The sequence below is a fragment of the Mirounga leonina genome, unplaced genomic scaffold (assembly GCF_011800145.1).
Source record: "Mirounga leonina isolate KUSES-001 unplaced genomic scaffold, KU_Mleo_1.0 Mir_104, whole genome shotgun sequence".
Classification (NCBI taxonomy): domain Eukaryota; kingdom Metazoa; phylum Chordata; class Mammalia; order Carnivora; family Phocidae; genus Mirounga; species Mirounga leonina.
Genome location: NW_023270231.1, coordinates 20,019,352 through 20,046,523, shown reverse-complemented (window position 1 = coordinate 20,046,523; position 27,172 = coordinate 20,019,352). Strand labels below are relative to the sequence as shown.

Here is a 27,172-nt window from a genome sequence, read left to right as displayed (position 1 = left end):
GGCAGAGGGAGAAGCGGGCTTCTGACGTGGGACTCGATCCCAGGACCCCGGGATCATGACCTGAGCTGAAGGCAGACGCTTAACCAACTGAGCCACCCAGGCGCCCTGTAAATATCCAATTTTGAAGAGGTTTATAAAGCAAGGTCCTTCAGTGGCACTGGAAGAACACTCCTTAGCACCCTGCTGAAGCCACTGTTTCATGCCCATCTCATCTTGTCAGTACTGCTCAGTGATGACCTGTTTTGAATGGCTGCTTTGGGTTTGGGGGTTGTTAGAGAGGCATGATCTCTCCCCTTGCTCATATGTGGCCTGGAACATCTACAACATTTGGGTGTTCACCTTTCCAGGACTGTGGCAAGAGCACAGATGACCCTGAGCAGCAGGTTCCCTGAGGCCAAGTTGTTTGTACTTGGATGCCCTGGGGGCCTCAAGAGTTGACTGTCTGGTGCTGCATCTCCATGGCCTAGGTGGAAACCCTGAGGACCCACTGAATGCTCATGTAGGCTCCAGGAGACAGGGACTGTTCCCTCAATGAGGGAAAACAGTAGGCGCTCAATAAACATGTACTGACTGAATGAAAGAGAAAATAATAATCTTCCCCTCCCCTCCTCTTATTATAAGCCCTAAGTAGTTACTGTGATTGGGAAGGGCTCTTAACTCTTCATGAATGCTTACTCCTGTGATGCTGACTGGCATCTTGAAGTCAGGGAAAAACTAATGTTCTCTGAGTCAGAGTGGTGTCCTTTACCACACTATCCCAAGAATATAGGCAGGCCTGAGCTGCTGAGAGATGAGGGGCCCTGAGGACACTCTAAAATCTGACAGAGGCTACTGAGGTCTTCACACAGGAATGTGGATGACAGGGAGCTTAAATCAGAGGTTGCAAACTGGTGGCCCTTGGCCCAAATCTGGCTTGCAGACAGGTTTGACTCACACAGGGTTTAACATTTTTAAAATTGGGTAGCACATTTAAAACTGAGGGGCTTTTTCTTTTCTTTTCTTTTTTTTTTAAGATTTTATCTTTAAGTAATCTCTACACCCAACGTGGGGCTTGAACTCAGAACCCCAAGACCAAGAGTCATATGGTCTACTGACTGAGCCAGCCTGGCGCTCCTAAAAATGAGGGGAATTCTTAAAGAAATCTGACTTTCTAGAGTCTTTTGAAAAACGGAAGATATGGTAGTAACTAGCTGGAGCTGCCTAGGAGACGCATGTACTCTTCCGCTGATCAAATCCCCTCTTGGCTCTTTCACTTATTTAAATTTCCTGTCTGGTTTCTGCAGGCATTTGAGTTTGCAACGCCTGCTTTAGATGTAAGGAAGAAAGGGCACAGCTTTGGTAGTCTGGGGAACTCCAGTGGTCAGGCCCTGATCCAGCTCTGGGTGTGAGCTGGGCCCTCTTACCTGATGAGTCAGTGACAGCAGGGTCTGCCAGCCGCCCATAGTGTGCCATGAGTTTGAGCTTGGTTTCCTGTTTCCTGTGTTTCTTGCCCACATAATGTTGTTGAGCCATGACAGGGTCGTTGAAAGTCGCATGGCAGAGGCTGCAGAACTTGTCTGGGTCTATCATCTCTCTATTCTGGTGCAAGGCTAAGGTGGAGGCCACAAGGAAAGGGTTTGTAAGGCGTTTCGACAGAGCTGCGGTGAGAGAGTTCAAACAGAAACAATGAAAAGACCCAGAAGGTGCCAAGCTTTCTAGTCTGCTGAATGGAAAGAAAGGCTGGGTCACTAATCACACTTGCAGATGTGGCACTCTGCCTGTGTGACACACACGGAAAGCCTTCTCTAATTGGGAAAATTGGGAAGATTTGGGGGAGCTCAAAGACCAGCTACTTGATCAGCAGCTTTCACTACTTCAGGTACATGAATCCTGATTATCTCATATTCTGAGGAGGCTTCTGCTATCAAGTTGCCCAATTACAACAGACTAGAAACGTACATGTTTGTAGTCTTTTTATCCCTCAGAATTCCCAAGAACTTCACAGCAAGTGGGACAAGAAACCTGGGTGTTTTAGTCCCATCCTCAAAGTGCCCTAGTTACAGAGCTGGGAGCCAATGCACAGATGTAGCAACTGAGGGCCTGAGGACCTGGAGGGTCATTTAGAAAAGGCAACCATACTAGGGAAGGCCTTTTGGGTTACACTGCCTTCCAGGCTGAGTAGGGGAGAGAGGGGATGACACTGACATTTAGTTACATGCTTTGTATATATTATTTCCTCCTTTGGTCCTCAGAACTATCCCATGAGATAGATATCATTTTGCCACATTATAGAGAAAAACCAAGGTTCAGATGGGTAAAGTGACTTGTCCAAGATCACCCTGCTAGTGAGTGAACCTGTCTGTGTGACCCTAAAGACCATGCTGTCTTTGCTATGCCAGGCTGCCAGAATGTGGTAGGGTAACCTGAGGGCTACAGATCATGCTTCCACCTTCAGAAAACATCCCTGGCTTTGGTCAATGAATTCAGTTAATCAGAATCTGTTATAGGCATATGCATAAGCCTCCTGTGGGTCAACATATATCTTGATACTGATGGCAGGCAAGACTGCTGCTTTATGGAGTGGATGCCAAGACTCACTAATGAGTCCACGTGGCTAGAATGGTGTCAACCTAGTAACCACTGCTTTAAAAATGTGGCCTAGAACCCCCACCAATGGTAGAAGAGAAGTGGGGCTCAGCAGCACTCAGATCGATGGCTCAGATGCTTGTTCATCCCTGGACCACTTCAATGGGGGAAGTTTTGAGGATTTTTAGCAAGCCAGAGGAAACTTGCTGGCTTTTCTCACAATGGTTTTCCAGCATAGGAATCTCAATTTCCCTGACCACTAACTTTCCCTGTCCATTGTTTCAGCAAGTCACTTGAAAAGTAATGCACATGTTGTAGAATATTTAATATATGAGAAAATATTCAGTATGTGGTGTTATGTTTAAAAAAAGCAGGTTACACAGCAATCTGTTTCTTATGTCCTCAATTTTGTAAAATAAACAAATGAAAAAACATACTGGTGATGCATGGAAAAAAGGCCAAAGGCATAGAGTAAAAGGGTGCATTTCAGTATTTTCCAACTTTTCTACAATGAATGTAGATTTTTCACATCAGAAAGGGAGGAGAGACAATAATGGTTGTTAAAACATAAAAAGGTCATTCTTTAAAAGATATTGAAGAGAAACATCAGAGGTAAATGGTTAAGTAAAGTTGGAGGAACCGCTTTATGGACGTCCAAAAAATAACAATTATGGGCGTCTTCTCTTAGGAAACAGCTGGAAGTATGTAAAGAGTATTCTACAGGGGTGTTTGCTGTACTGTTATTTATAAATATCAAAAAAGGGGAAGGGGGAAATGTTCAACATTAGAGGAATGGTTAAATATGGTATGATGGGCTATTATATAGTCATTAAAATGTTTATAAAAAGTTTTTAATAACATGGGGAAATACAAATGTTATATTAAACAGAAAGTGTATAAAATCACACACACAATATGATCTTATCAATGTTAAAAGATATATGCACAGTCTTTATGTGTTACTGGTATTCTGAAAATGTCACCAATATATTAATAGCATTTCTCTTTTGGTGGTAGGATTTGGGGGATATTTTACTTTCTTCTTTGTACTTTTTGCATTGTTTGCGCTAGAATTACTCATAGCGAGTATGCATAGTATCATTTTTATAAACATGATAAGGCTATTTAAAGTATTCTTTGTTTATATGGACATATATATGGATTTAATCTGGATATACATAAAACAACTATACACACAGATATACACACATACACATAACAAAAGATTAGAGGAGAAACACTACTCCAAAATGTTAACAGTGGTTATCTCTGAGTGGTAAAATTATAGGTACATTTTCTTTTCATATACCTATATTTTCCATATTTTCTACAACATGCTTCTATTACTTTTACATTAGAAAAATGTTTAATTTCAGAAATAGAGTTCTACACTCACATAATAACATGGAAATGTGCTTAAACTACAAAATTCTCTGAAAAGTAAAAGCAGTATACAAATGGTAGATGCACTTTGATTACAACTATATCAAAACTTATCTGTATGTGGCAAAGGCTAAAAATGAATATGGAAAATAATCTTTTTGTATGGAATCTTTGGGACCTGGAATATTCCAGGGAATTTTCCCATTTATGGAAAAGATCAATCCATATAAAGATAAATGACCTTATAAAGTTCTGTTCTTAAGGTAGTTCCCTTGGCCTAATGTTTTAATCTCTTTGGTACCATTCATGGTACCAACACCGACTTTATTTATTTATTTATTTTTTAGCAATCTCTACATATAACGTGGGGCTCGAACTCACGACCCCAAGATCAGGAGTCACATGCTGCACTGACTGAGCCAGCCAGGCGCCCCCAACATGAAGTTTTAAACAAAAGCCATTAGTACTAGTATAACTCAATGATGAACAAACCATAAGCAAGGCCAATGACATGCTCCAGATGGTGGATGCCTGAGCAAATACTACGTTTCATAAGGGGATTCCACTTATCCTGGCTATCTCGATGATGGTGATAATACTAACAGCAGCAGCTGTCATTTACTGAGCATCTGTTAAGTCCTAGGTTCCTTATATACATTATTTCATCCTCATAACCCATAAAGTAGATAGTATTATCAACATTTTATAGGTGAGGAAACTCAGGTTCAAAGAAGTTAAGCCATATAGATGGTAAATAGCAGCATCAGGATTTAAACCTGCATGTCTGTGACCTCAAAGTCCATATTCTGTTGTTTCATAGCATGAACTAGATTTGGGTGTGTTTAAGAGGGTGTAATTATGAGTGATTTTTCACCTTATCTTCAAAGTCTTCCAAAACACTGTTGTTTTGTTTTCATAATACAGTATTATAAAAAAGAATAACAAGTATTATAAATAGTACAGTTAGTTTACTTCTTGGTCCGAAATAAATAAAGAAGCAAAAATTACCAAGAAAAAAATGAAATAAAAATCAAAGAACTTTCATTCTTGGCTGACTGCAGTTAGCACAGGTTAAAAATTCCCAGAAAGTCAGGAGTTAATGAGATGAGAGTGGGGGTTGAGTACCAGTGGTGACAAGATAAAGGGGCCTGTTTTAGAAGTCACTGCACTGGAAATGAATTCATGACAGTTGCAAACACGGCTTGCTGGGCAGCAGTGGCAGCACTAAAGTGTCCTGCTTTGAAAAGCAAGTCCCTGTCTTGAGGAGAACAGGCAGCTTTGAGGATTAAAGTGAGCAGGGCATAACCTGAGCACACGAAAAAGACAAGGATTTAGCTTTCAACTTGGAACCCACGGTAATAAGGGCCAGTGTGGATGCTGGGAGGGAAAAACCTAAGTGGGAGAGGTAGGAGATAGAATGCTCTCATGGTATGCACGGCCTGGAGGACTTTGGCATTCCCAATTATAATTATTTGTCAGGACAAAAGCTCAGGGCTACGATGCTTCTACAGAGAAAAACTGATGTAACCAAAGAAAGGAAGTTAGGTGAGCACAACTCTGAGGCTGCATTTCACTGAAGCTGGGTCTACTTTGATATTTTTAAGGGTTCTCAAAGTAGTTCAACCTCTCCAAGTCTGTGGCCCCAGTGAGCATTTCTGGGAGCACCTGGCATTGGTGCCCTGAGGATGGGAGGGGTACCGATATAGCACTACTCAGGAAAACCAGTACCTTCCACCTTAGTGGATTGCTGCTTCAGCTTTAAGTTCTTTGCGTGGGTCTTCCCCAGGTAGTGCGACTGGGCCACGACAGGGGAGGAAAAGGTCATGTTACAGATGGGGCAGCACTGGTTCTTGTCTTTGCTTCTGCTGCTCTTCTGGTTGGGAGAAAGAACACAGGTCTGATCACGCCACTGCCCAGCCAGAAAATCTTCAATGGTTCCCCATTGCCCATAGAAGAATGGGAATTCAAGGCCCCCTTCACACACTAACCCCAACCTACCTTTCTGGATCTTTCTCCAGCTACTTCATTTCAGGCTCTACTCACCATTCCCCACTTTATTCTACTCACCATTCCCCACTTTATTCTCTGTTGCTTTCTTGCTTTGCTTGGGCCATTCCTGCTACCTAGAATGATCTTCCTCTTTTCCTGCCTAGCATGTATCGGCTTAGCCTTCAAGGCCTATATATATATATATATATATACATATGATATATATATATCTCACTTCTGGGAGATTATTATGCAAGAAAATCATTCAGAACACAATTATCGAGCTGCTTTGTGTGGGTATTCAGAAAAAGTTAATCTTGTTCCATCTCTGCATGCCCAGAGTACATTAAACAGACCTCTATCATACCACTTGTCACCCAAACTGACAGTGTCACAGCTTAGGAGGACTTTGGGCATGGACCACTGGAATCATCTTTGTTTCCTATCCTTAGCACCCTGCTGGAGTCTGGCACACAGCAGATATTCAGGGTTTGCTGAACAAGCAGATATTTGGGTTTTATTTGTTGATTGTGATTAGGCCAGAAAACAATGTATTTCAAGCCTATGTTAAGAGCTCCCAGCTCTCTGAGGTCTGATCTGTGAATAGTATTCGTTACAAGAGCATTTTACAATTTTGGCACTATTGACATTTTGGATAATTCTTTGTTGTAGAGGAAGGGGAATGTCACTTCATTTGAACTACTGGACCACCCCGAGGGTTGAAATAATCAAGATACAAAGAGGTGAAGTGACTTGTCCAGAGTCATAGAGTTAGTCTTGTCTTTCTGAATTCTAAATCATAAGCAGAAGGGCAACTAGGGGATGGGTCCAGTGACTTTGGAGAAGGGATGAGTAAGGCCCTTCCAAACCTGTGACCACTATATATAATAGGAAGCAATCTGCAAATTTTCATTCACTGAACATCCACTAGGAATTGGAATTTTACCTCACAATACCCTTAAAAGGTAGGAATTATTATCTTCATTTTATGGGTGAAGTAGAGAGGTGAAGTGATTTGCCCAAAGTCACCAAACCAGTAAGTTGCAGAGCTGGTATTGGGCCCTCATCAGTGGACTTCTCATCCCATGACATTTGAACAACCTCCCATGGAACAAAATAATGGTACCCCTGAGGGACTAGGATTGTTTCAGCATAATTCTCACGTATTTTTAACCCAAAAAGCAAGTGCATTTACACCTCAATCGGAACAGGCATTTGGAAACGTGTTTTTTCCACTTGTTTATTCAAAACATTCAAGTGCTGAACTCAGCTCTTTCCCTCCCATTTCAAGAAAGCAAGCAGCCTGGTTTCTTTCCCTTTTTTCTCCTTGAGTAGTGAAGGGGAAGCTTCTTGTCCTGCTCCAATAAACCACTGGGTGGTAATGCATAACAATGGCTTGATTTACTGAGCCCTACTATGTGCCAGGCTCTGTGTTTGGTGCTTTTTATAAACCTTCCCTCATTTTAGTTTGGAAAAATCCTAAAATATAGTTGATATTAGCATTCTCATTTTTAGGGAGGAAGATATTAAGGCTTAGAGAAGTAACAAGACTTTTCCAAGTCACACAACATGGCCAGGATTTGAAGCCAATTCAGTCTGACTCAAAGCCCACCTTCTTTCCACCACACCAACCTGCCTGTTGGCTTCATCAGAAAGTGAGCAGTCTCAACATGGCAGCTGGATTACCTGATCTGAGTCTAGCTTCTTCGTTTCCCCTTTTAATGTCTCCATTCCATGGATTGCTAGGTATCTCTTCACTTTGTTGGCATGTTTTTTGCTCTGCAAGAACCCAGGAAAAAGATCAAAAATAGCCAAATGCCATTTCATATCTAAGGTACTCAAAAATATTAGATTTTCATCTGATCCATCCTCACAAAAACTTTTGAGGAGGAGAAGGTAGGGGAAGAAACCTAGTTTATTGAGCTCCTACTCTGTTCAAGGCACTTTACATGCTATTAAGTCTAACCTTCACAGCAATCTATGAGAAAATTACCATCATCTCTATCTTACAGATAAGGAAACTAAGACTGAAGATGGTGAGGCTTCTTGCCCAAGATGAGCAGCACAGTTGTGATTCTAACTCAGGTCTATTTAAAGCCAAAGTGCATACTTTCTACTATACCACACTGAGAGGGAAGATATAAGTATGATGATCCTGATTTGGATGGGAGAAATGAGACACAGAAAAATTAAGTCAACCTTCAAATCACAGTCAACATGCATGGAGGCAATGTCTGGGTGGCTAGGAAGGAATTACATACACTTCATTGTGCAAGCCAGGGAGAAGTGAGGGCTTGGCACTGAGTGTGGAAAATAAAGTATTTCTTTTTTTTTATTTTGGAAAGTAAAGTATTTCTAAAGGTACAATGGCATACCTGGTAGTGTGCCAGCTTCTGGGACTCAGAAATGAGCAAGGCGCAGCAAACCTTACACTGGGTATTGGTAAAGAGACACTGGTTCTTCTGGATCATGTGCTCCACTACAGAGAGGAAAATAAAAAATCTTTGAGTTAAAAACCTACCTCAACAGCACTGTCTTTGAACCCAGTCTCAAACGTAGGCACTGAGTAATGGAATGCCGTATCATTATATCTCGACACACCTTAGTCACTCCTTCCCTATGCTTTCATGACTCATGCTATATTCTCATATCACCTATATAATAACTTTACAATTTTGTGTAAGCCAATTTTCTTTACTAAGTAAATTTTTTTGAGTTATAATTGATATACAACATTATATAAGTTTCAGGTGTACAATATAATGATTTGATATTTGTATATATTGCAAAATGGTCACCATGATAAATCTAGTTAACATCTGTCATCATATATAGTTACAAATCTTTGTCTGGTGATGAAAACTTTCCAGATTTACTCTCTTAGCAACTTTCAAATATACAATTCAGCATTACTAACTATAATCACCGTGATATAAATTCTTTCAAAAAGAAATCTTTAGATCATAAATTTAAATAGATACCAATAAAAATGAAGTAATTCTAGACTGACACTGGTACCAGAGGCTTGGAGCTCTCCTTACAAAGACTAAGAGAGCAGCAACTGTGAAGAAAGGTGTTAAGACATCTTTCCCAGATAGAATCAGAAAGATTGAAAGACTTGAAAAGAGAATCATTTTATCACTCTTTTTTTAAACTGTAATAATAAATTCTCTATCTTTTTTATTATTTGTGAACATTTTCTGTGGAATTAAAAATAAAGCAACTCCAACATTTATTCCACTAAAAGATCAATAGTATTTTCTGATTTTATTATTTATTTATTTTTAAAAAGATTTTATTTCTCTATTTCTTTTTATTTTTTAAAGATTTTATTTATTTATTTGACAGAGAGAGAGATAGCAAGAGCAGGAACACAAGCAGGGGGAGTGGGAGAGGGAGAAGCAGGCTTCCTGCCGAGCAGGGAGCCCCAATGCGGGGCTCGATCCCAGGACCCTGGGATCATGACCTGAGCTGAAGGCAGACGCTTAGTGACTGAGCCACCCAGGCACCCCAAAAAGATTTTATTTTTATGTAATCTCTACACCCACTGTGGGGCTCAAACTCAGAACCCTGAGATCAAGAGTTGCATGCTCTACTGACAGAGCCAGCCAGGCACCCTGCATTTTCTGATTTTAAAAATTTACATTGGTATAACTGTACACAGCGTTTTGGTTAGAAAATTGTACTGGGGTTTAGTTATTGAAAGACTAGAATATTCTTTTTGTATGGAAAGAACGTGAGTTTGTTTATTAAGGAAACATTAAAAATTGGTTTCTTTGGAATAAATCAGAAGATTTGAAAAGTAATTTTGGAGGATAAATATCAATTAGAAGATGCTGCTTGGGGCGCCTGGGTGGCTCAGTCATTGAGCGTCTGCCTTCGTCTCGGGTCATGGTCCCAGGGTCCTGGGATTGAGCCCTGCATCGGGCTCCCTGCTCGGCGGGAAGCCTGCTTCTCCCTCTCCCTCTCCCCCTGCTTGTGATCCCTCTCTTGCTGTGTCTCTGTCAAATAAATACATAAAATCTTTAAAAAAAAAAAAAAAAGAAGATGCTGCTCGAGGATCTTTTACCTTCATGAGAAAAGGTTAATTAATCCTGTTATTATATAGTAAACACAAACTATTATCTAATACCAGTTAAATGTGTGTGGTACAAATCTTGGTTAGGAACTTGGGCCCCCCAGGCATGCTGACTTGGGTTCAAATCCTGCTGCTGTTTCTGTGACTGTGTGATTTTATAGAAATTACTTAATCTCAGGGCGCCTGGGTGCCTCAGTCGTTAAGCGTCTGCCTTCAGCTCAGGTCATGATCCCAGCATCCTGGGATGGAGCCCTAAGTCAGGCTCCCTGCTGAGCAGGGAGCCTGCTTCTCCCTCTCACTCTGCCTCTCCCCCTGCTCTTGCTCTCTCGGGTGCATGCTCTCAAGTAAATTAATAAAATCTTAAAAAAAAAAAGAAATTAATCTCCATCCTGTGGTTTTCCTCTATTTACAATGGGAGTACAGAAGCCCTCCCTTATCTGGCAGTTCCACATTCTGTGAGTTCAGTTACCTATGGTCAACCATAGTCTGGAGGCAGATGATCTTCCCTCTTACATATCTTCAGAAGGTCAGTAGTAGCCTAATACTATGTCACAATGCCTACATCATTCATTTCACTTTATCTCATCATGTAGACATTTAATCATTTCACATTACCACAAGGGTAAGTACAGTAAGATATTTTGAGAAACAGAGATACCACATTCATATTTACTACAATAAGTTATAATTGTTCTGTTTTTTTTTTTTTTTAAAGATTTTTTATTTATTTGAGAGAGAGAATGAGAGACAGAGAGCACGAGAGGGAAGAGGGTCAGAGGGAGAAGTGGACCCCCTGCTGAGCAGGGAGCCCGATATGGGACCCGATCCCGGGACTCCAGGATCACGACCTGAGCGGAAGGCAGCCGCCTAACCAACTGAGCCACCCAGGCGCCCCTATAATTGTTCTGTTTTATTAATAGTTATTATTGTCAATCTCTTACTGTGCTTAATTTCTTATTTATTTATTTATTTATTTGACAGAGACAGACACAGCAAGAGAGGGAACACAAGCAGGGGGAGCGGGAGAGGGAGAAGCAGGCTCCCTGCCAAGCAGGGAGCCCGATGCGGGGCTCGATCCCCGCACCCGGGGATCATGACCTGAGCCCAAGGCAGATGCCCAATGACTGAGCCACCCAGGCGCCCCTGTACTTAATTTCTAAATAAAACTTTATCATAGATATGTATGTATAGGAAAATATATAAATATATATAGGGTTCGATACCATCTGTGGTTTTAGGCATTCACAGTAGGGATCTTAGAATATATTTCCCATGAATAAGGGGGACTACTGTACGGTAACATGTATCTCATAGAATGTATTATCCTTGTGGTTTTCCATACAAAGCACTTAGTGCAGTGTCTGGCTTAGTTAGTACACACTCGTTGTCAATGACGAATGTTATATGTCAAATTCTTTTTTGGGTCCTGTGCTTCTGAGAAAATTAACTATTTTCTAGATTGTACCTGTGAATATATATATATTTTAAAGATTTTAAGTAATCTCTACCCCCAACGTGGGGCTTGAACTCACAACCCCAAGATCAACAGTTGTATGCTCCATGGACTAAGTCAGCCAGGTGCCCTAAGATATTTCTTATTCTAGAACTTGGTAAGTGTTAAAATTTTTCTTGATCTGACTTTGAAACATCTCAATTCACCTAACATATTACACAAGTTGTATACTGTAGGAAACCATGACATTAACTGTTCTTAATTGTTGGGTGGGGAACTAAGCCTTACCTTTGGGGAGGAAGTAAAATTTCAAGCAAGGCATGAGTTCTATCATGACACCAATAATCTGAGGCAGGGACAGAGTCCAGAAAACTCTGAGGGGACAGCAAGCTCATGTTTTTTATCTTCCACTCTGGACCAAAATGAGGTCAAGATGCCCTGGAGGGAGGTTATTGGTAGGAAACTTTTTTTTTTTTAAAGATTTATTTATTTATTTGAGAGGGAGGGGCAGAGAGAGAGAGAATCTTCAAGCAGACTCCCTGCTGAGCAGGGAGCGGCAATGTGGGGCTTGATCCCATTACCCATGAGATCATCACCTGAGCTGAAACCATGAATCTGATGCTTAACCAGCTGAGCCACCCAGGTGCCCCTCTTGGTAGGAAAGTTTTTAAGGTGACTTTCCCTACTTTACAAGGTCTAAAGCTTATCTGTGCCAGCCCTTTTGGGCAGAAAGGCTGCTGTCTGGCTGTATTTCTGCCCCTTAGAATCACTGTTTATTTCCCCATTTTTCTCCTATGGTGCTTGGTAAATTTTTGTGAAAGACCTTGCTGGCCTCAGCTGGGTTCAGAGAAACAAAGGGAAGTGGGTCTGTGAACACATATGGGCCAGAGCTTTTATTTTAACCAACTCAGCCACTGAGGCGCCCTCAAGAGCTTTTATTTTAAAGGGAGGATGAGAGGATCCTCAGAATGCAAAGCCCGTAAGATGGAGATGGTACCCAGGAGTCACACTCCAGTCTTCCTCCCCTGACCTGGAGATGTTGGATATTTTCTTTTTTTTAATTAAAGAAGATGAGGTTCTTTTTCAAAGATATTCAGAATCTGACTCTCAAAGGCTAAACAGGGCAGGGACCATGTATGACTTTGTACCCCAGTATCTAGTACAATACCTGACCCATAGCAGGGCCTTGGTGAGTATGCTGAATGAATGAAATGAACCTCTCTAGCCTCAGAGAGTATATCCACACAGTCCACAAATACATATTTGGAATGCTTTCTATGTGCTAGCACTGGGGCCATATCAACAAGTAAGGCAGAATACAAAGTAAATAAAAAGCAAAATAGTGAGAGAGAGAGAAATGCTATGAAAACAAAGTAAGTAGCTCTCTCTGTAAAATAAATAAATAAATAATCTTAAAAAAAAAAAGAGGGGGCGCCTGGGTGGCTCAGTCGGTTAAGTGTCTGCCTTCATCTCAGGTCATGATCCCAGGGTCTTCGCATCAGGCTCCCTGCTCGGGCGGGAGCCTGCTTCTCCCTCTCCCTCTGCCTGTTGCTCTGTCTGCTTGTGCTCTCTCTCTCTGTCAAATAAATAAATAAAAAATCTTTAAACAACAACAACAACAACAAAGTAAGTGGTAGAGAATGATGGGGGCAGTATAGTCAGCGAAGACTATCTTATAAGGCATCAGCCATAAGGAGGTCTGGGGGAAATAGTGTTCCAGCCTGAGATAGTGCCAAGTCTCTGAGGCAGGGATGAGTTTGGCATATTCAAGGAATGGAGAGGAGGTCAGTGTGGCTAGAGTATGGTGAATGAGACAAAAGTGGTAGGAAATAAAAGTTGGAGAGGCAGTGTGAGGCCTACCAGATCATGTTGAATGAATATAAGGCCTCAAAAGCCATGATTTGAACTATGGATTTTGTTTTTAGTGCCATGAGAGGCAAAAAGATCTGGCTTATATTTCAAAAGATCACTCTGATCACTGCGTCAGCAGACTGTATGGGGATGCCAATGGAAGCTGGCAATGGAGATAGAGAAAAGTGTATGGCTTTGGAATTATATTCCAGAAGTAGATCTGATATGCAATTTCTTAGATTGGATGTGGGGGAGTGAAGGAAGGAGTCAAGAATAGCTCCTAGGTTTTGAGCTTGAGCATCTGAACAGATGAGATGAAAACTGGAGGATGGCAGCCTTGGAGAATTTAAGACTTTTCTTTGGCTATGTTAAACATGAGTGGTCTATTAGATATATGGGTAGAGATATCAAGTAGTCAGTTGGAGATTCAAGTCTGGAGCTCAAGGGAGCGGTCAGAGCTGGAGATTATAAATTGAGACTCATAAGTATATCAATCATACTTTAGGCTATGGACTGGAAGAGAATGCCTAGTGTAGATGGAAAAGGAAAGAGGTCCTGGAACTGAGTCTTGGAGTCCTCCAAGCCCTGAGACAGAACTGTCCAGCCAAGCCCTTCCTAAATTCCTGACCCACAAGAACCATGAGAGGTTTACAAGGTTGGAGGAAGCTAAGGTCCACACTGGGAAAAGAGCTTACATAAATTATCAGAATTCTGAGAAGGTGGCCTGAATGTGTGTCTCTATTGCCCTGATATGCACATATAACTTTATTCATTTATTTATTTTTAAAAAAGATTTTATTTATTTGTGAGAGAGAGGGAAAGCGAGCACAAGCAGGGGGAGCGGCAGGCAGGGGGAGAAGCAGGCTCTCCACCGAGCGAGGAGCCTGATGCGGGACTCAATCCCAGGACCTTGGGATCATGACCTGAGCCGAAGGCAGATGTTTAACTGACTGAGCCTCCCAGGCATCCCTTCACCTACAACTTTAATCCAACTACCAACTACCTCCCCAGAATGGGACAGGTTTGATATAAGAAATTAGATCCTTAGAAAACCATTGGAAAGGCACTGAAGGTACTTGGTTGGGCCTTCATAAATGTCTCTAGGAACAATATATGACTGTTACACAGAAAGCTATAGTTTGAGGCCTCCATTGCAACCTTGCTGAAAGTAAGAAGCTTCCATTGTCAATGAACCTACATCTCAGCCTATGAAGCTTGATATTGGATTCTGGAATACTGATGTAGGATGATCTCATAGTTCCATGACCTTTCTTGATAGTAACAATAGCCAAAAGCCATAGGAATATGATCTTCACCCCATTTCTGTCTTCCAAATCTATGATATTGGCAGGATTGGATTTGTATCCGTATTGTAGCCAACCAGAAGATGTACAGGGCAGAGACTGAGAGATCTAGCACAGGGCTGATTTTCACAGGGTCAGTGAAGTATGGACAGAGAGAGCTAGTGTAGAGAAGCAAGATAATTCATAAACTTAAGGAATGTAGGAGAAGTAGTATTTGGGAGACAAATTATCATGACAGCTCAATATAAGTTACAACTGTCTTTAGGTGACTTAATGTGCCTAAAGTTGCCTCAGGATACTTAGGGCCAGAATAGCTGGTCAGTGCATGACTAAACGACCTCCTATATTCCAATTAATGGTGAACACTGCTAATCTATAATGACTTGCTATTCCTTGGCCCCATATGTGGCCTTAGGCTCTTCAACTCAGCTCCACAGAAATTCATCAATTTCTGTGTGAAGATGGTCCTCAGAGATGTAACCAATTTAGTAGCCTGCTTATTATGGCTTTTTGGGAGGTAGTGGATTTCTAGGTACAGCTATAGTTAGAAAGCAGCATACAACAAAAGATCCTAGTAAAAGCAAGCTGGATATAATCTACCAGTGGGTCAGATTTGTTAGGCAATGTAGTCTAACGGGCAGGGTGGTCTACAAGAATGAATTGAACAGTTAGCCCCACTAAGATTACTTAGCCTCAGTACTTCTATTTTGTGAATCCATACTGTTGATGGTCTGAAAAAGCTCAAATTTTATCATAGAAAAAAGGCATGAAGAAAGCAAATGTAATGGTATTGATGATGTGGTGTTAAAATTATGTATAAAACAGAGTTGAAGGGCGCCTGGGTGGCTCAGTAGGTTAAGCGTCTGACTCTTGATTTCAGCTCTCGTTGTGATCTCAGGGTCATGGGATTGAGCCCCTCGTCGGGCTCCATGCTGGGCATGGAGCCTGCTTGAGATTCTCTCTTTCCCTCTCCCCCTCTGCTTCCTGCTCTCTCTCTCAAAAACAAAAAAAACAAAAAATGAAACAAAAAAGCAGAGTTGAGCTGAAAGTACAATAAATAAAATGAGAAATTCACGAGAGAAAAATCAACATCAAAGTAGCAGAAGACAGAATCAGTGAACTTGCAGATAGATCAATAGAAACATTCAATCTGAAGAGGAAAAAAAAAAGGAAGAATAATGAATAGAGCCTCAGAGACTTGTGGGATACATAAAGCATACCAAACAAATATATATGGGAAATCTCAGGAGAGAAAGGAGTAGAAAAAAAATATTTGAAGAAACAATGTTTGAAAACTCCCCATATTTGATTAAAGAAAAACATTAATCCATACAGTCAAAAGTCTCAAGTCTCTTGGGGCATCTGAGTGGCTCAGTTGGCTAAGCATCTGCCTTCGGCTCAAGTCATGATCCCAGAGTCCTGGGACTGAGCCCCGCATTAGGCTCCCTGCTCAGTGGGAAGCCTGCCTCTCCCTCTCCCTCTGCCTGTCACTACCCCTGCTTGTGTGCTCTGTTAAATAAATAAATAAAATCTTAAAAAGAAAAAAAAGTCTCAAGTCTCTCAAAACAGGATAAATACCAAAAGATCTACACCCAGATACATCATAGTCAAACTATTGAAAGATAAAGATAGGGATGCTTGGGTGGCTCAGTCAGTTAAGTGTCTGACTCTTGGTTTTGGCTCAGGTTGTGATTTCATGGGTCGTGAGATCAAGCCCCCTGTTGGGCTCTGCACTCAGTGAGGAGTCTGCTTGAGGATTTGCTCCCTCTGCTCCTTCACCTGCTTGTGCTCTCTCTCTCTCTCTAAAATAAATAAATAAATAAATAAATAAATAAATAAATAAATAAATAAATTTTAAAAAAGAAAGATAAAGACAGGAACTCTTTAAATTAGCAAGAGAAAAATGACTCATAATGTATAGTGGAATAATCTGATTAACTTCTCATCTGTAACAATGAAAGCCAGAGGGCAGTGAAATAACAGTAGTGAGAAGATCAAAACTGTCAACCAATAACTTCATGTCCAGCAAAACTATCCTTCAAACATTATGCTAAGTGACAGAAGCCAGTCATAAAAGGCTACATACTATACAATTCAATTTATACGAAGCATCCAGAATAGGCAAATCTATAGAAACAGAAAGGGAATGAGCAGTTGCCAGAGGTGACTGCTAATGGGTATAGGGTTTCTTTCTGGGGTGATGAAAATGTTCTGGAATTACTGGTGATGGTTGCACAATTCTGTGAATATACTAAACCACTGAACTGTATATTTTACAAAGGTGAATTTTATGGCATATGAATTATGTATCAATAAAGATGTTATTTTAAAAAATTATTCTTTAAGACTGAAAGCAAAATAAAAACATTCCCAAATAAAGACTGAGAGAATTCACTGCTAGCAGGTTTGCTTTGTAAGAAATACTAAAGGAGGGATGCCTGGGTGGCTCAGTTGGTTAAGCAGCTGCCTTCAGCTCAGGTCATGATCCCAGGGTCCTGGGATCGAGTCCCGCATCAGGCTCCCCACTCAGCAGGGAGCCTGCTTCTCCCTCTGCCTGCCACTCCTCCTGCTTGTGCTCTCTCTCTCTCTGACAAATAAAAAAATAAAATCTTAAAAAAAAAAAAAAAAAAAGAAATACTAAAGGAAGCCCTTCTAGCCGAAAGGAAGTGGTACCAAGTGGTAACCTGAATCCAGAGGAAGAAAAAAAGAACACCAGAAATGGTAAATATGTGGGTTAATATAAAAGACATTATAAATATTTTTTTTCCTAATTTCTTCTCTTAATTTCTTTAAAAGACATATTGTATACGGGTGCCTGGGTGGCAGAGTCAGTTGGGTGCCTGACTCTTGGTTTCAGCTTAGGTTGTGATCTCCAGGTTGTGAGATCGAGCCCCGCATCTGGCTCTGCACTCAGCAGCAGTCTGCTTGAGATTCTTTCTTCCTCTCCCTCTGCCCTTCCCCATTGTGCACCCTCTCTCTCTCTCTAAAATAAATAAATCTTTTTTTTTTAAAGATTTTTAAAATTTATTTGACAGAGAGAGACACAGCGAGAGAGGGAACACAAGCAGGGAGAGTGTGAAAGGGAGAAGCAGGCTTCCCACCAAGCAGGGAGCCTGATGCAGGGCTCGATCCCAGGACCCTGAGATCATGACCTGAGCTGAAGGCAGACGCTTAACGACTGAGCCACCAAATAAATCTTAAAAGAAAGACATATTGTATAAATCAATAATTACAACACTGAATAATTAGGTTTATAGCATAAATCGATGTAATATATATGACAATAATATACATGACAATAATACTACAAAGGAGGGGGAGGAATGTTTTTATATTTTACCAGAATTAAGTTAGTAGTATTAATTTGAAGTAGACTGTGATGAGTTAAGATGCATCTTGTAGTCCCTTGGGCACTAATAAAATAAAAAAGTAAAAAAAAAGTATAAAAAATATGAACAGAAAAATTAAAATGGCCCAATAAAAAATACTTAATACAAAAGAAGGCAGTAAAGGAGAAAGGGAAGAACAAAATGTAAAGGAGATAAATAGCAAAGTGGAAAATGTAAATCTAGCCATATCAATAATGAAATTAGGGCGCCTGGGTGGCTCAGTCGTTAAGCGTCTGCCTTCGGCTCAGGTCATGATCCCAGGGTTCTGGGATCGAGCCCCGCATCGGGCTCCCTGCTCCGCGGGAAGCCTGCTTCTCCCTCTCCCACTCCCCCTGCTTGTGTTCCCTCTCTCGCTGTGTCTCTGTCTGTCAAATAAATAAATAAAATCTTTAAAAAAAAAAAATAATGAAATTAAATGTGAATAGTCTAAACAGCCCACTCAAAAGACAGAGACTGTCAAAGGATAAAAAATCAAGACCCATACAATGAGATTCTATTTTGCAACAAAAAGTAATGAAGTACTAATACACAGTACAACTTGGCTGGACTTCAAAAACATGCCAAGAGAAGCCAAATGCAAAAGACTACATATTGTATGATTTTGTTTATACGAAATGTTCAGAAAAGGTAAATTTGGGCAGGAGGTAAGAGCGGGGATTTAATGTAAACAAGCACAAATGAACTAACTGGAGCTATAGAAATATTCTAAAACACAACTCTGTACTTTTACTAAAAAATCATTGCACTGTACAGTTACAATGGGTGAATTTTATGGTATATAAATTATAGCTCAATGAAAGTGCTAAAAGAAAAACAAAACAAAACGAAAACCAAGGTGAACAGAACTTGGTGTTACAAGTATCTACCTAAACCTCATACAAATATTGGAAAGTAAGGAGAGTAGGAAGATGAACTGGGTCCTAAGTGACACTGTACATTCATACACACATAAGCAATTCACTTTTTAGAGCACAGCTGTTGTGTTCTCTGCTTCAAGGTCCAGGGGATGCCTTCCCTGTCCCTCAAGGACAAAGGTCACTCCCTCTTTGTGCACAACCAATTCTTACACATTCCTCTTCACTGCACCCATTACATTATACTGAAACTGTTTTGGTGTCTGCTTCCTGGACTAGACTATAAACCCCTCCAGGGCAAGGACAGTATCTTCCTCATCTCTGTAGCTCTGATGCCCAGCCAGTCCTGGGAACTGAGCAAGTATCAATGACTGTTTGTCAAATTAGTGAAAGGAAATTGGGATGTGTTTGGGGGGATTTGTACCAAACAAGTTTGAAATTATGAGGCAGACAGAGAGCCCATATTAATTTAGGAGTCAGATTAGATTAGTTTTAAAACTGGAGAAGTATACACAAGGGTATAGGTCTGTGTACCATCCCAAATTTAAATATATCTTCCTTGGGTATGGTCAAAATTCCATTTTATCCCAGGGCAATCAGTTCACAAGCAACATATTAAACTTTCCAGGATTAGTCTGCTCACCAAGCAAACAAACCATCTGATTTTACTGCAGATTACTTGACAGGATTAGCACAGAAGGCCAGACAGTTCTTGTACTTCTGGGTTAGAGTTAAGCAGCTAGCTCTGCTAAGGACTACAAAGGGGGTCACACAACCAGGTCAGGCCAGCGCTTTCCATCCTCCTCTATCTCCATCTTACCCGGGGCCAGGTCAAATGCAGAGCAAGCTGGGAAGCTTCAGCCCTGAAGTGACCCCCAGTGTACCCTGTTCTCCACAACTTCTCTACAAGCATAGGATACAATGAAGCTGGAGCCAAAATATACCCTGGCCAGTTTCTCAGGTTCCTGGCCCCGACCTCATAAAAGAGACCCAGGTAGTAGAGACCAGACACCTAGAAACAGGGGTAAACCAGGTTGAAGATACCAAGGCCAGGAGGAACAGAGGGTAAGAAGGCCTTTGGAGTCCTTGGCAGTGTGGGGCATGAGAGAAGGCAGGCAAGCGACACTAGGGGTGGGAGAACCTGGAGACACGGACGATGCAGAGTCAGGGAGAAAATGGTCAGGGGCTAGGAGTCTGGCGGGGAAGGTTCTGTGGGTCTCCGAGAAGGCACGGATAGGAATTTAGGTAGGAGGCACGGATAGGAGTTTAGGAAGAGCTGTGCTCTGCTGGGTGAGAATGGAAGGGGAAAAAACCCCGCGTCCTGAGTATGAGAAGGCCCTTGACCATTGGAGCGCGGAGACCTCATTCATGTGGTGCTGCGGCCTCAACTTTCAAGGGAGCTGGCCCACGGTACCCAGGCCCGGCTGAGGTGCACGAGTCAAGAAGTCCCGGGGCGCGTCACCCAAGGGGGCGGGCCGGGCGCCAGGGGGTGTGACCGGAGACCCGGGGGCCGGTCCGCGTTCCCGCCCCGCGCTTCCGCCACTCCCTGTGAGACGAGCGGGCGGGTGAAAGACTTGCTGCTTCTGAGGTCCCGGGACTCACCTTCCTCCCTCCCCACTGGTTGGGCCCCGGACACTGCTTCCCACAGGCGGCGCGCCCTCTCGCGGTCGAAGCTCAGCCCGTCCGGTTCCCGTCCTTCTCGCTCCTCGGAGTTGTTGTATGGCCGGGCCCCTCCACTGTCCGCGGCCTCCACGGTGCCCAACGCGGGATACTCCATCTTTCCTGCAAGCCCTAACCGGCAGATAGCCACTCATAAACCTTGGTCTCGCGAGATGTGGGTGGGAGGGTGACTTTGCCTGGCCAACAAATCTCGCGAGGTTTGGGCGCCGCAGACCGCGTTGCGGTGCGGGCCCAGGCGCTTCTTTTGGTCACTGCTGGGGGACCTCGGAATAAGTACCATGGAATTGTGTCAGTCGCTGGTTTTACAGCAGCCCTCTCCCTCCGGTACAGGTTTGTGCAATCCTTGGCTAAAGGTTCTCACCTTACTCACCGTCAGCCTTCGACACTTCGCATTTCGTTCTCTTGAAGGCCCTGTTATGTGGGAATATTTTGTTTTACTGTTAGGGAAATTGAGGCCCAGAACCTAAAAATAGTTTACTCAACAGTTTGCGACCAGAATGTGGTAGAGCCAGGACTCCATCTCCATGAATAAAATATTAAAAAAAAAAAGATTTTATTTATTTGACAGAGAGACACAGCGAGAGAGGGAACACAAGCAGGGGGAGTGGGGGAGGGAGAAGCAGGCTTCCTGCTGAGCAGGGAGCCCGATGCGGGGCTCGATCCCAGGACCCTGGGATCATGACCTGAGCCGAAGGCAGACGCTTAACGACTGAGCCACCCGGGCGCCCCTCAGTTACTTCTGATAATAAATACCATTTGAGTTTCAAGTACTAATTCCCAGCCCAGACCTCCCCCTTAAACTCTCCAATGTAACTGTCAAATCTGAAATTTTATCCTCCATCCTCACAGCTCCTCCCCCAGTCTTTCTGAGCCACCATCTCTTGCTAAGGTTATCGTAGCTTCTTCACTGGTCCTTTCCCTTGCCCTTCAGGTATTTTCAGCACAGCAGCCCCAGCAGTCCTCTTATAACAAACCATATCATGATACCCTGATGCTCCCAACGGTTTCCCATCTCACTGTTGATAAAAGCCAAAGTCCTTAGTTTAGCCAAAGGGCCCTTTGCAGTTTGACTTCCCTTAACCTCCCTGATCTCATCTCCTATTGTGTTAGCCTCCAACACCTTCATTACTGTCCCAGTTACCCTGACCTCCTGGAATGCATTTCCCCCATATATCCTCATGGCTTAGCCTCTCATTTCATTCTCTGGCTACCCTATCTAAAATTTAACACCTCCACACACATTTCATGTCTTCTTTTCCTGCTTTATTTTTTTTCCTCCTTAACTCTTAACATTATCAGATATAGTATGTTTTTACTTTTTACCTTGTTTTTTGTTTGTTTTTCCACTAGTAGGCATGCCCCAAGAAAGCAGAAGTTTTTGTTTTGTTCTCAGTTGAATCCCCAGCACCTTGAAATGGAGCCTGGCTCTCATAGGTACATATAAAATATTTGTTGAATGAATGAAACTTTTGATATACTTTATTTCATCTTCATTTATTCAAATGGTTATTCAGAGTTTACTATGAGTTAGATGTTATTTTGGGCATTGGAATCCAGTTGTGAACAAGATGGGGAAACTCTAGCATAGTGTTTTTTATTCTAGTGGAGGAGAGTGTAATAAGTCAACAGATAGTAAGAAGTGCTAAGGAGAAAATAAAACAAGAATACATATTGGGTGAATGATGTGGAAGGAATATTAGTCAGGGTGGTTAGAGAAAGCCTCTGAAGAAATGACATTTTACCTAAGACCTGATTGATGAGAAGTGGAAAACCATGCAAAAAGCTGGGGAGGAATGTTCCAGGAAGAGGGAACAGCATGTCCAAAGTCCCTGCAGCAAGAGTGAACTTGCTGTTGGAAGAACAGGAAAAAGGACGGTATGGTTGGAGCCCAGTGAATAGGGAGAAGTGGTATCAGAGGAGGCAAAAGAGAGAGACAGATGTTTCTTGCCTGAGATGACACAGCTCACCAGCGGAATTTACTTATTTATACTAAATTATATACATATTATTATAATATATGTAATAACATATATCATAAATATTATATTTATACTATATTATAAATATAATATTTATACCATAGTATAAATATTATATATTATATAGTATAAATATTATATTTATACTGTATTATAAATATTATAAATATTGTGCATCAGCTCTGTGTCAGGCCTCATGCCTGACTCATCTATTACAATGCAATAGATGATTGATGTTTGTGCGGTGTTTTATAGTTTATGAAGCACCTTTAGCATACATTACAACATTTAATCCTTAGGTTGGTTCTCCTATGAAGGATTCTTTCTTATGTGACAATAAAGAAAATTGGGAGAGGTGAAGGTTTTATCAGGATCACACAGCTAGTCAGTGTCAGAGCCCATGGTTTAACACCAGACCTCAGACTGCAAATCCGTGTCCTTTTGCCAATACCAGATGACCAGCCTAAAAACCAATGACTATACATTATTTATCTTTTTTTTTTTTTTTTAAAGATTTTATTTATTTGACACAGAGAGAGACAGCGAGAGCAGGAACATGAGCAGGGGGAGTGGGAGAGGGAGAAGCAGGCTTCCCGCCAAGCAGGGAGCCCGATGTGGGACTCGATCCCAGGACCCTGGGATCATGACCTGAGCCGAAGGCAGACGCTTAACAGCTGAGCCACCCAGGCGCCCATTATTATTTATTTATCTTAAAGAAAGTTTCTAGTTGCCCAGATTTCCATAGCATGAGTTATTCAGCTGGAAATCCAAAGTTATAGAGGACATTTTTGTCAAAGTCCCAGAATTCAAACATATGTATTTGACACAATGGAACAAAAAACAGTCCTCCTCCACTCACTCCCAATCTGATTAGATGCTCAAAACAATTTAGATTATTCTCCAGTGAATGCTATCATGAGATTTTCTACTTCTCAGCTCTGTGAACACATCTCTAGTTGTTAGAAGTAACCGTAAATTAGGTTTTACTAATAGGATGTGTACAAGCATTATTTGACTCAGAATCTGAGATTGGTCCAAAACAGCAGGGTTTGCTCTTGAGGAAAACTGTGACAAAACTATGTTGGCGGGGGAGAGGGGGCAGGGATGATGATCACACACACACACACACGCACATCTTTGTTGCAGTCCTAGTCCACTGCTCAAGATGGGTCATTTTATAGTGTCTTCAGGGCTGCAGGGAAGCACTGTCTTCAGGACATGCCAGGTTTTAAATCAGTGACTTTCCAAGGACAGGTTGAGGGTGTAGGGGAATTTGCTGATCACTGGATTGGGATTTCCAGAGGGTTTTGAGGAGGGGAAGGAGGAGAATTAGATTCAAGTAGAGCTTTCCAACTTTTTCCATGTCACAGCCCACTTAAAAAATGAGCATATCTACATGGCAAGTTAGATTAAACAGATAAGGCAGTTTCTCATCACCCCAGTGGTGGTCCAGGGACTCCCAACTATTCCAGGCTCTACTGAGCCACACTTGGGGCAGGAGGGCTGGATGTTCAGAGCCCTGTGAGGTGCAATGGATGGCCATGATGTTTTACACCCCAACAGTGTCTGAGGTGAGCAGGATTGGGATTAACCCCAATAATCTCAGACATAAACAAGCGGTCAGTTAAAGTCATGAGATACTCAGCTTGATGTCAGCTGCTCCATTCTGCAATCATGACCTATGCAATATTAGGTAAATTATTTAAAATTTGTAAGTCTGCTTCTTCATCTGTAAAATGAGTAAATGATACCTGCTTTAAATGAAGATTAACCAAAATAATTTCCATAAACTACTTACCACATTGCCTGGCACAAAGTAAATGGTAGTTGTTACCAGTTTATTCTGAAAGCTGTATTTTTCTGATAATTTCACAAGCTGATATTAGGTTCTAGTCTCCATCTTGGTGAAGCTAAACCCCACTTCTCTAGATGTAGAGTTTTAGATCCCATAATTTCTAGAACCAGTTTCAATTAATTGTGCATTTGCTTATGGATCAGAGTGACTTAGTTTAATGTATCCAAGGAAATAAGAGTGGCTTTAAAAAAAAAAAAGATTTTATTTACTTATTTGACAGAGAGAGAGAGAGCGCACAAGCAGGGGGAGCTGTAGGCAGAGGGAGAGGGAGAAGCAGGTTCCTCGCTGAGAAAGGAGCCTGACGTGGGACTCAAGCCCAGGGTCCTGGGATCCTGAGCCAAAGGCAAATGCTTAACCAACTGAGCCACCCAAGCACCCCTAGAGTGGCTTAAAATGATCCAATGAAGCTCTGTCATCTTCACTGAAGGATTGCCAAGAAATCGGTATAGATCTTGAACTGGTATAATAACTTGAATCACATTGAATCAACAGGCTTTATTTTGGGCCTACTACATTATATGTCAGTATCTTTGTCCATTTGGGCTACTGTAACAAAATACCATAGACCAAATGGCTTAAACAACAATTTATTTCACACAGTTCTGGAGGCTGGAAGGTCCAAGATCAAAGTATCTGGTCTCTGGTGGAAGCTGTCCTCCTGGTTTATAGACAGCCATCTTCTCTCCTCACATGGCAGAAGGCGTGAGAGATTTCTCTAGGGTCTCTTTCATAAGGGCACTCATCTCATTTGTAAGGGCTCTACCCTTATCACCTAATCAGTTCCCAAAGGCCCCAGTTCCTAATAGTATCACATTGGGGGTTAGGATTTCAACATCTTAATTTTTGGAGGAAAAAAGCTGTCTATTATAGCCAGGCACTGTACTATACTCCCTGACCGACAATACTTAATGGCTTCCTGTTGCTCATAGGAGAAAGTTAAAAAGTTAAAATGTCCTACTGTGGTATAAGAGGCCCATTATAAAGTCTTTCTCTTTCCCTCTCCACTCCCTTCTTCTTTTTTTGAAAAGATTTATTTATTTGAGAGAGAGCGAGAGGGAGCATGAGCAACAGGAGGGGGGAGGGGCAGAGGAGGAGTAGAGGGGCCAGAGAGGGAGGGACAGGATGACGGACAGAGGGGGAGGGACAGATGGGAAGCAGACTCCCCACTGAGATCATGACCTGAGTTGAAGGCAGACGCTTAACTGACTGAGCCACTCAGGTGCCCCTTCCACTCCCTCCTTCTGATAACTCTCCCAAGCACCTTGTGCTCGGCTATACTGAAAGGACTTTTCAGCAGTGTGGTTTGTTTCCTGGTTGGGGCATCCTTTCATAGCTTTGCCTTTGCGTGTACTGTTCCCATTGCCTTTAATGCCCTTCCACTATCTTGTCTTGTCCATTTGATGTACTTTGTTGATTTTGCTTTGTATTCTTTGGCTGTAATGCATCATAGCCATGAATGCAACTGTATACTGAATCCTGAGTCCTTGAGTCAATCATCGAACCTGGGTGATCATGGGACCCCTGACACACCTACTAAATGAAATTCTCCTTAACTTCTCCTCTTCCTCTAGGAAGAAGTAAACAATTCCTTTCTCCATGCTTCTATAACACTTTCTACCACCTTTTCCTTATTTAAAAAATTTTTAAATTATCATTTAATGCATATAAAATATTACATATAACTTATAAAGAGTAATAATATAATGAGTACTGATGAATTCATCATCCAATCTGAACTAGAACATTATTACCCCACCTATTCTTTTTTTTTTTTTTTTTAAGATTTATTTACTTATTTGAGAGAGAGAGCAAGAGTGTGTGTGCTTGAGCATGAGCAGGGGGTGGGGGGCCCTGAGATCACGGCCTGAGCCAAAACCGAGAGTTGGACGCTTAACCAACTGTACCACCCAGGTGCCCCATATCACCCCACCTATTCTTTTTTTTTCTCTAAGATTTATTTATTTATTTATTTGAGAGAGAGAGAGTGAGAGAGTGAGGGGGGTGGGGCAGAGGGAGAGAATCTTCAAGCTGACTCCCCGCCAAGTGCAGAGCCTGATGAGAGCTTGATCTCATGACCCATGAGATCATGACCTGAGCTGAAACGGAGTCAGACACCTAACCAACTGAGCCACCCAGGTGCCTCCCCCATCCCCCGCTTTTTTTCAAAAGATTTGTTTATTTTAGTGTGCATGAGTGGGGAGAAGTGTAGAGGCAGAGGGAGAGAATCCTCAAGCATACTCTCCACTGAGTGTGGAGCCCAATGTGGGGCTCCATCCCAGGACCCTGAGATCATGACCTGAGCTGAAATCAAGAGTCGGATGCTCAACGAACTGAGCCCCCCCCAGGCGTGCCCCTCACCCCACCTATTCTTAACCATTATTCTGAATTTTGTGTTTTAAATTTACTTGCTTTAAAAAATTATGTATATCAGGGTGCCTGGGTGGCTCAGTCATTAGGCGTCTGCCTTCAGCTCAGGTCATGATCCCGGGGTCCTGGGATCGAGCCCCGCATTGGGCTCCCTGCTCCGCGGGAAGCCTGCTTCTCCCTCTCTCACTCCCCCTGCTTGTGTTCCCTCTCTTGCTAAATAAATAAAATCTTTAAAAAAAATTATGTATATGCTTAAACAACATATTATTTTTGCTTGCATTTGAGCCTCATAAATATGGTATCATACTGTTTGTATTTTTTCTGTGACTTCCCTTTTTCTCTCGACATTTTTTTTAATTAATTTTTTTATTCTTATGTTAATCCCCATACATTACATCATTAGTTTTAGATGAAGTGTTCCATGA

The 27,172-nt window shown here is 41.9% G+C and overlaps 2 protein-coding genes across 2 annotated transcripts in view; one reads left to right on the top strand and one right to left on the bottom strand.

Moving 5' to 3' along the window:
• ZNF346 (zinc finger protein 346) overlaps positions 1-27,172 on the bottom strand; it is a 72,202-nt gene that overhangs the window by 12,177 nt on the left and 32,853 nt on the right. The window contains exons 3-7 of the mRNA XM_035015070.1: positions 20,469-20,657; positions 8,313-8,416; positions 7,624-7,716; positions 5,677-5,821; positions 1,404-1,637 (exon numbers count right to left, since the gene is read on the bottom strand). Of these exons, the coding sequence (XP_034870961.1) occupies positions 1,404-1,637; positions 5,677-5,821; positions 7,624-7,716; positions 8,313-8,416; positions 20,469-20,657 (765 nt within the window). The remainder of the gene's footprint in view (positions 1-1,403; positions 1,638-5,676; positions 5,822-7,623; positions 7,717-8,312; positions 8,417-20,468; positions 20,658-27,172) is intronic.
• UIMC1 (ubiquitin interaction motif containing 1) overlaps positions 20,758-27,172 on the top strand; it is a 170,462-nt gene continuing 164,047 nt past the window's right edge. The window contains exon 1 of the mRNA XM_035015054.1: positions 20,758-20,876. Coding sequence (XP_034870945.1) covers positions 20,825-20,876 — 52 coding nt within the window. The 5' untranslated portion in view covers positions 20,758-20,824. The remainder of the gene's footprint in view (positions 20,877-27,172) is intronic.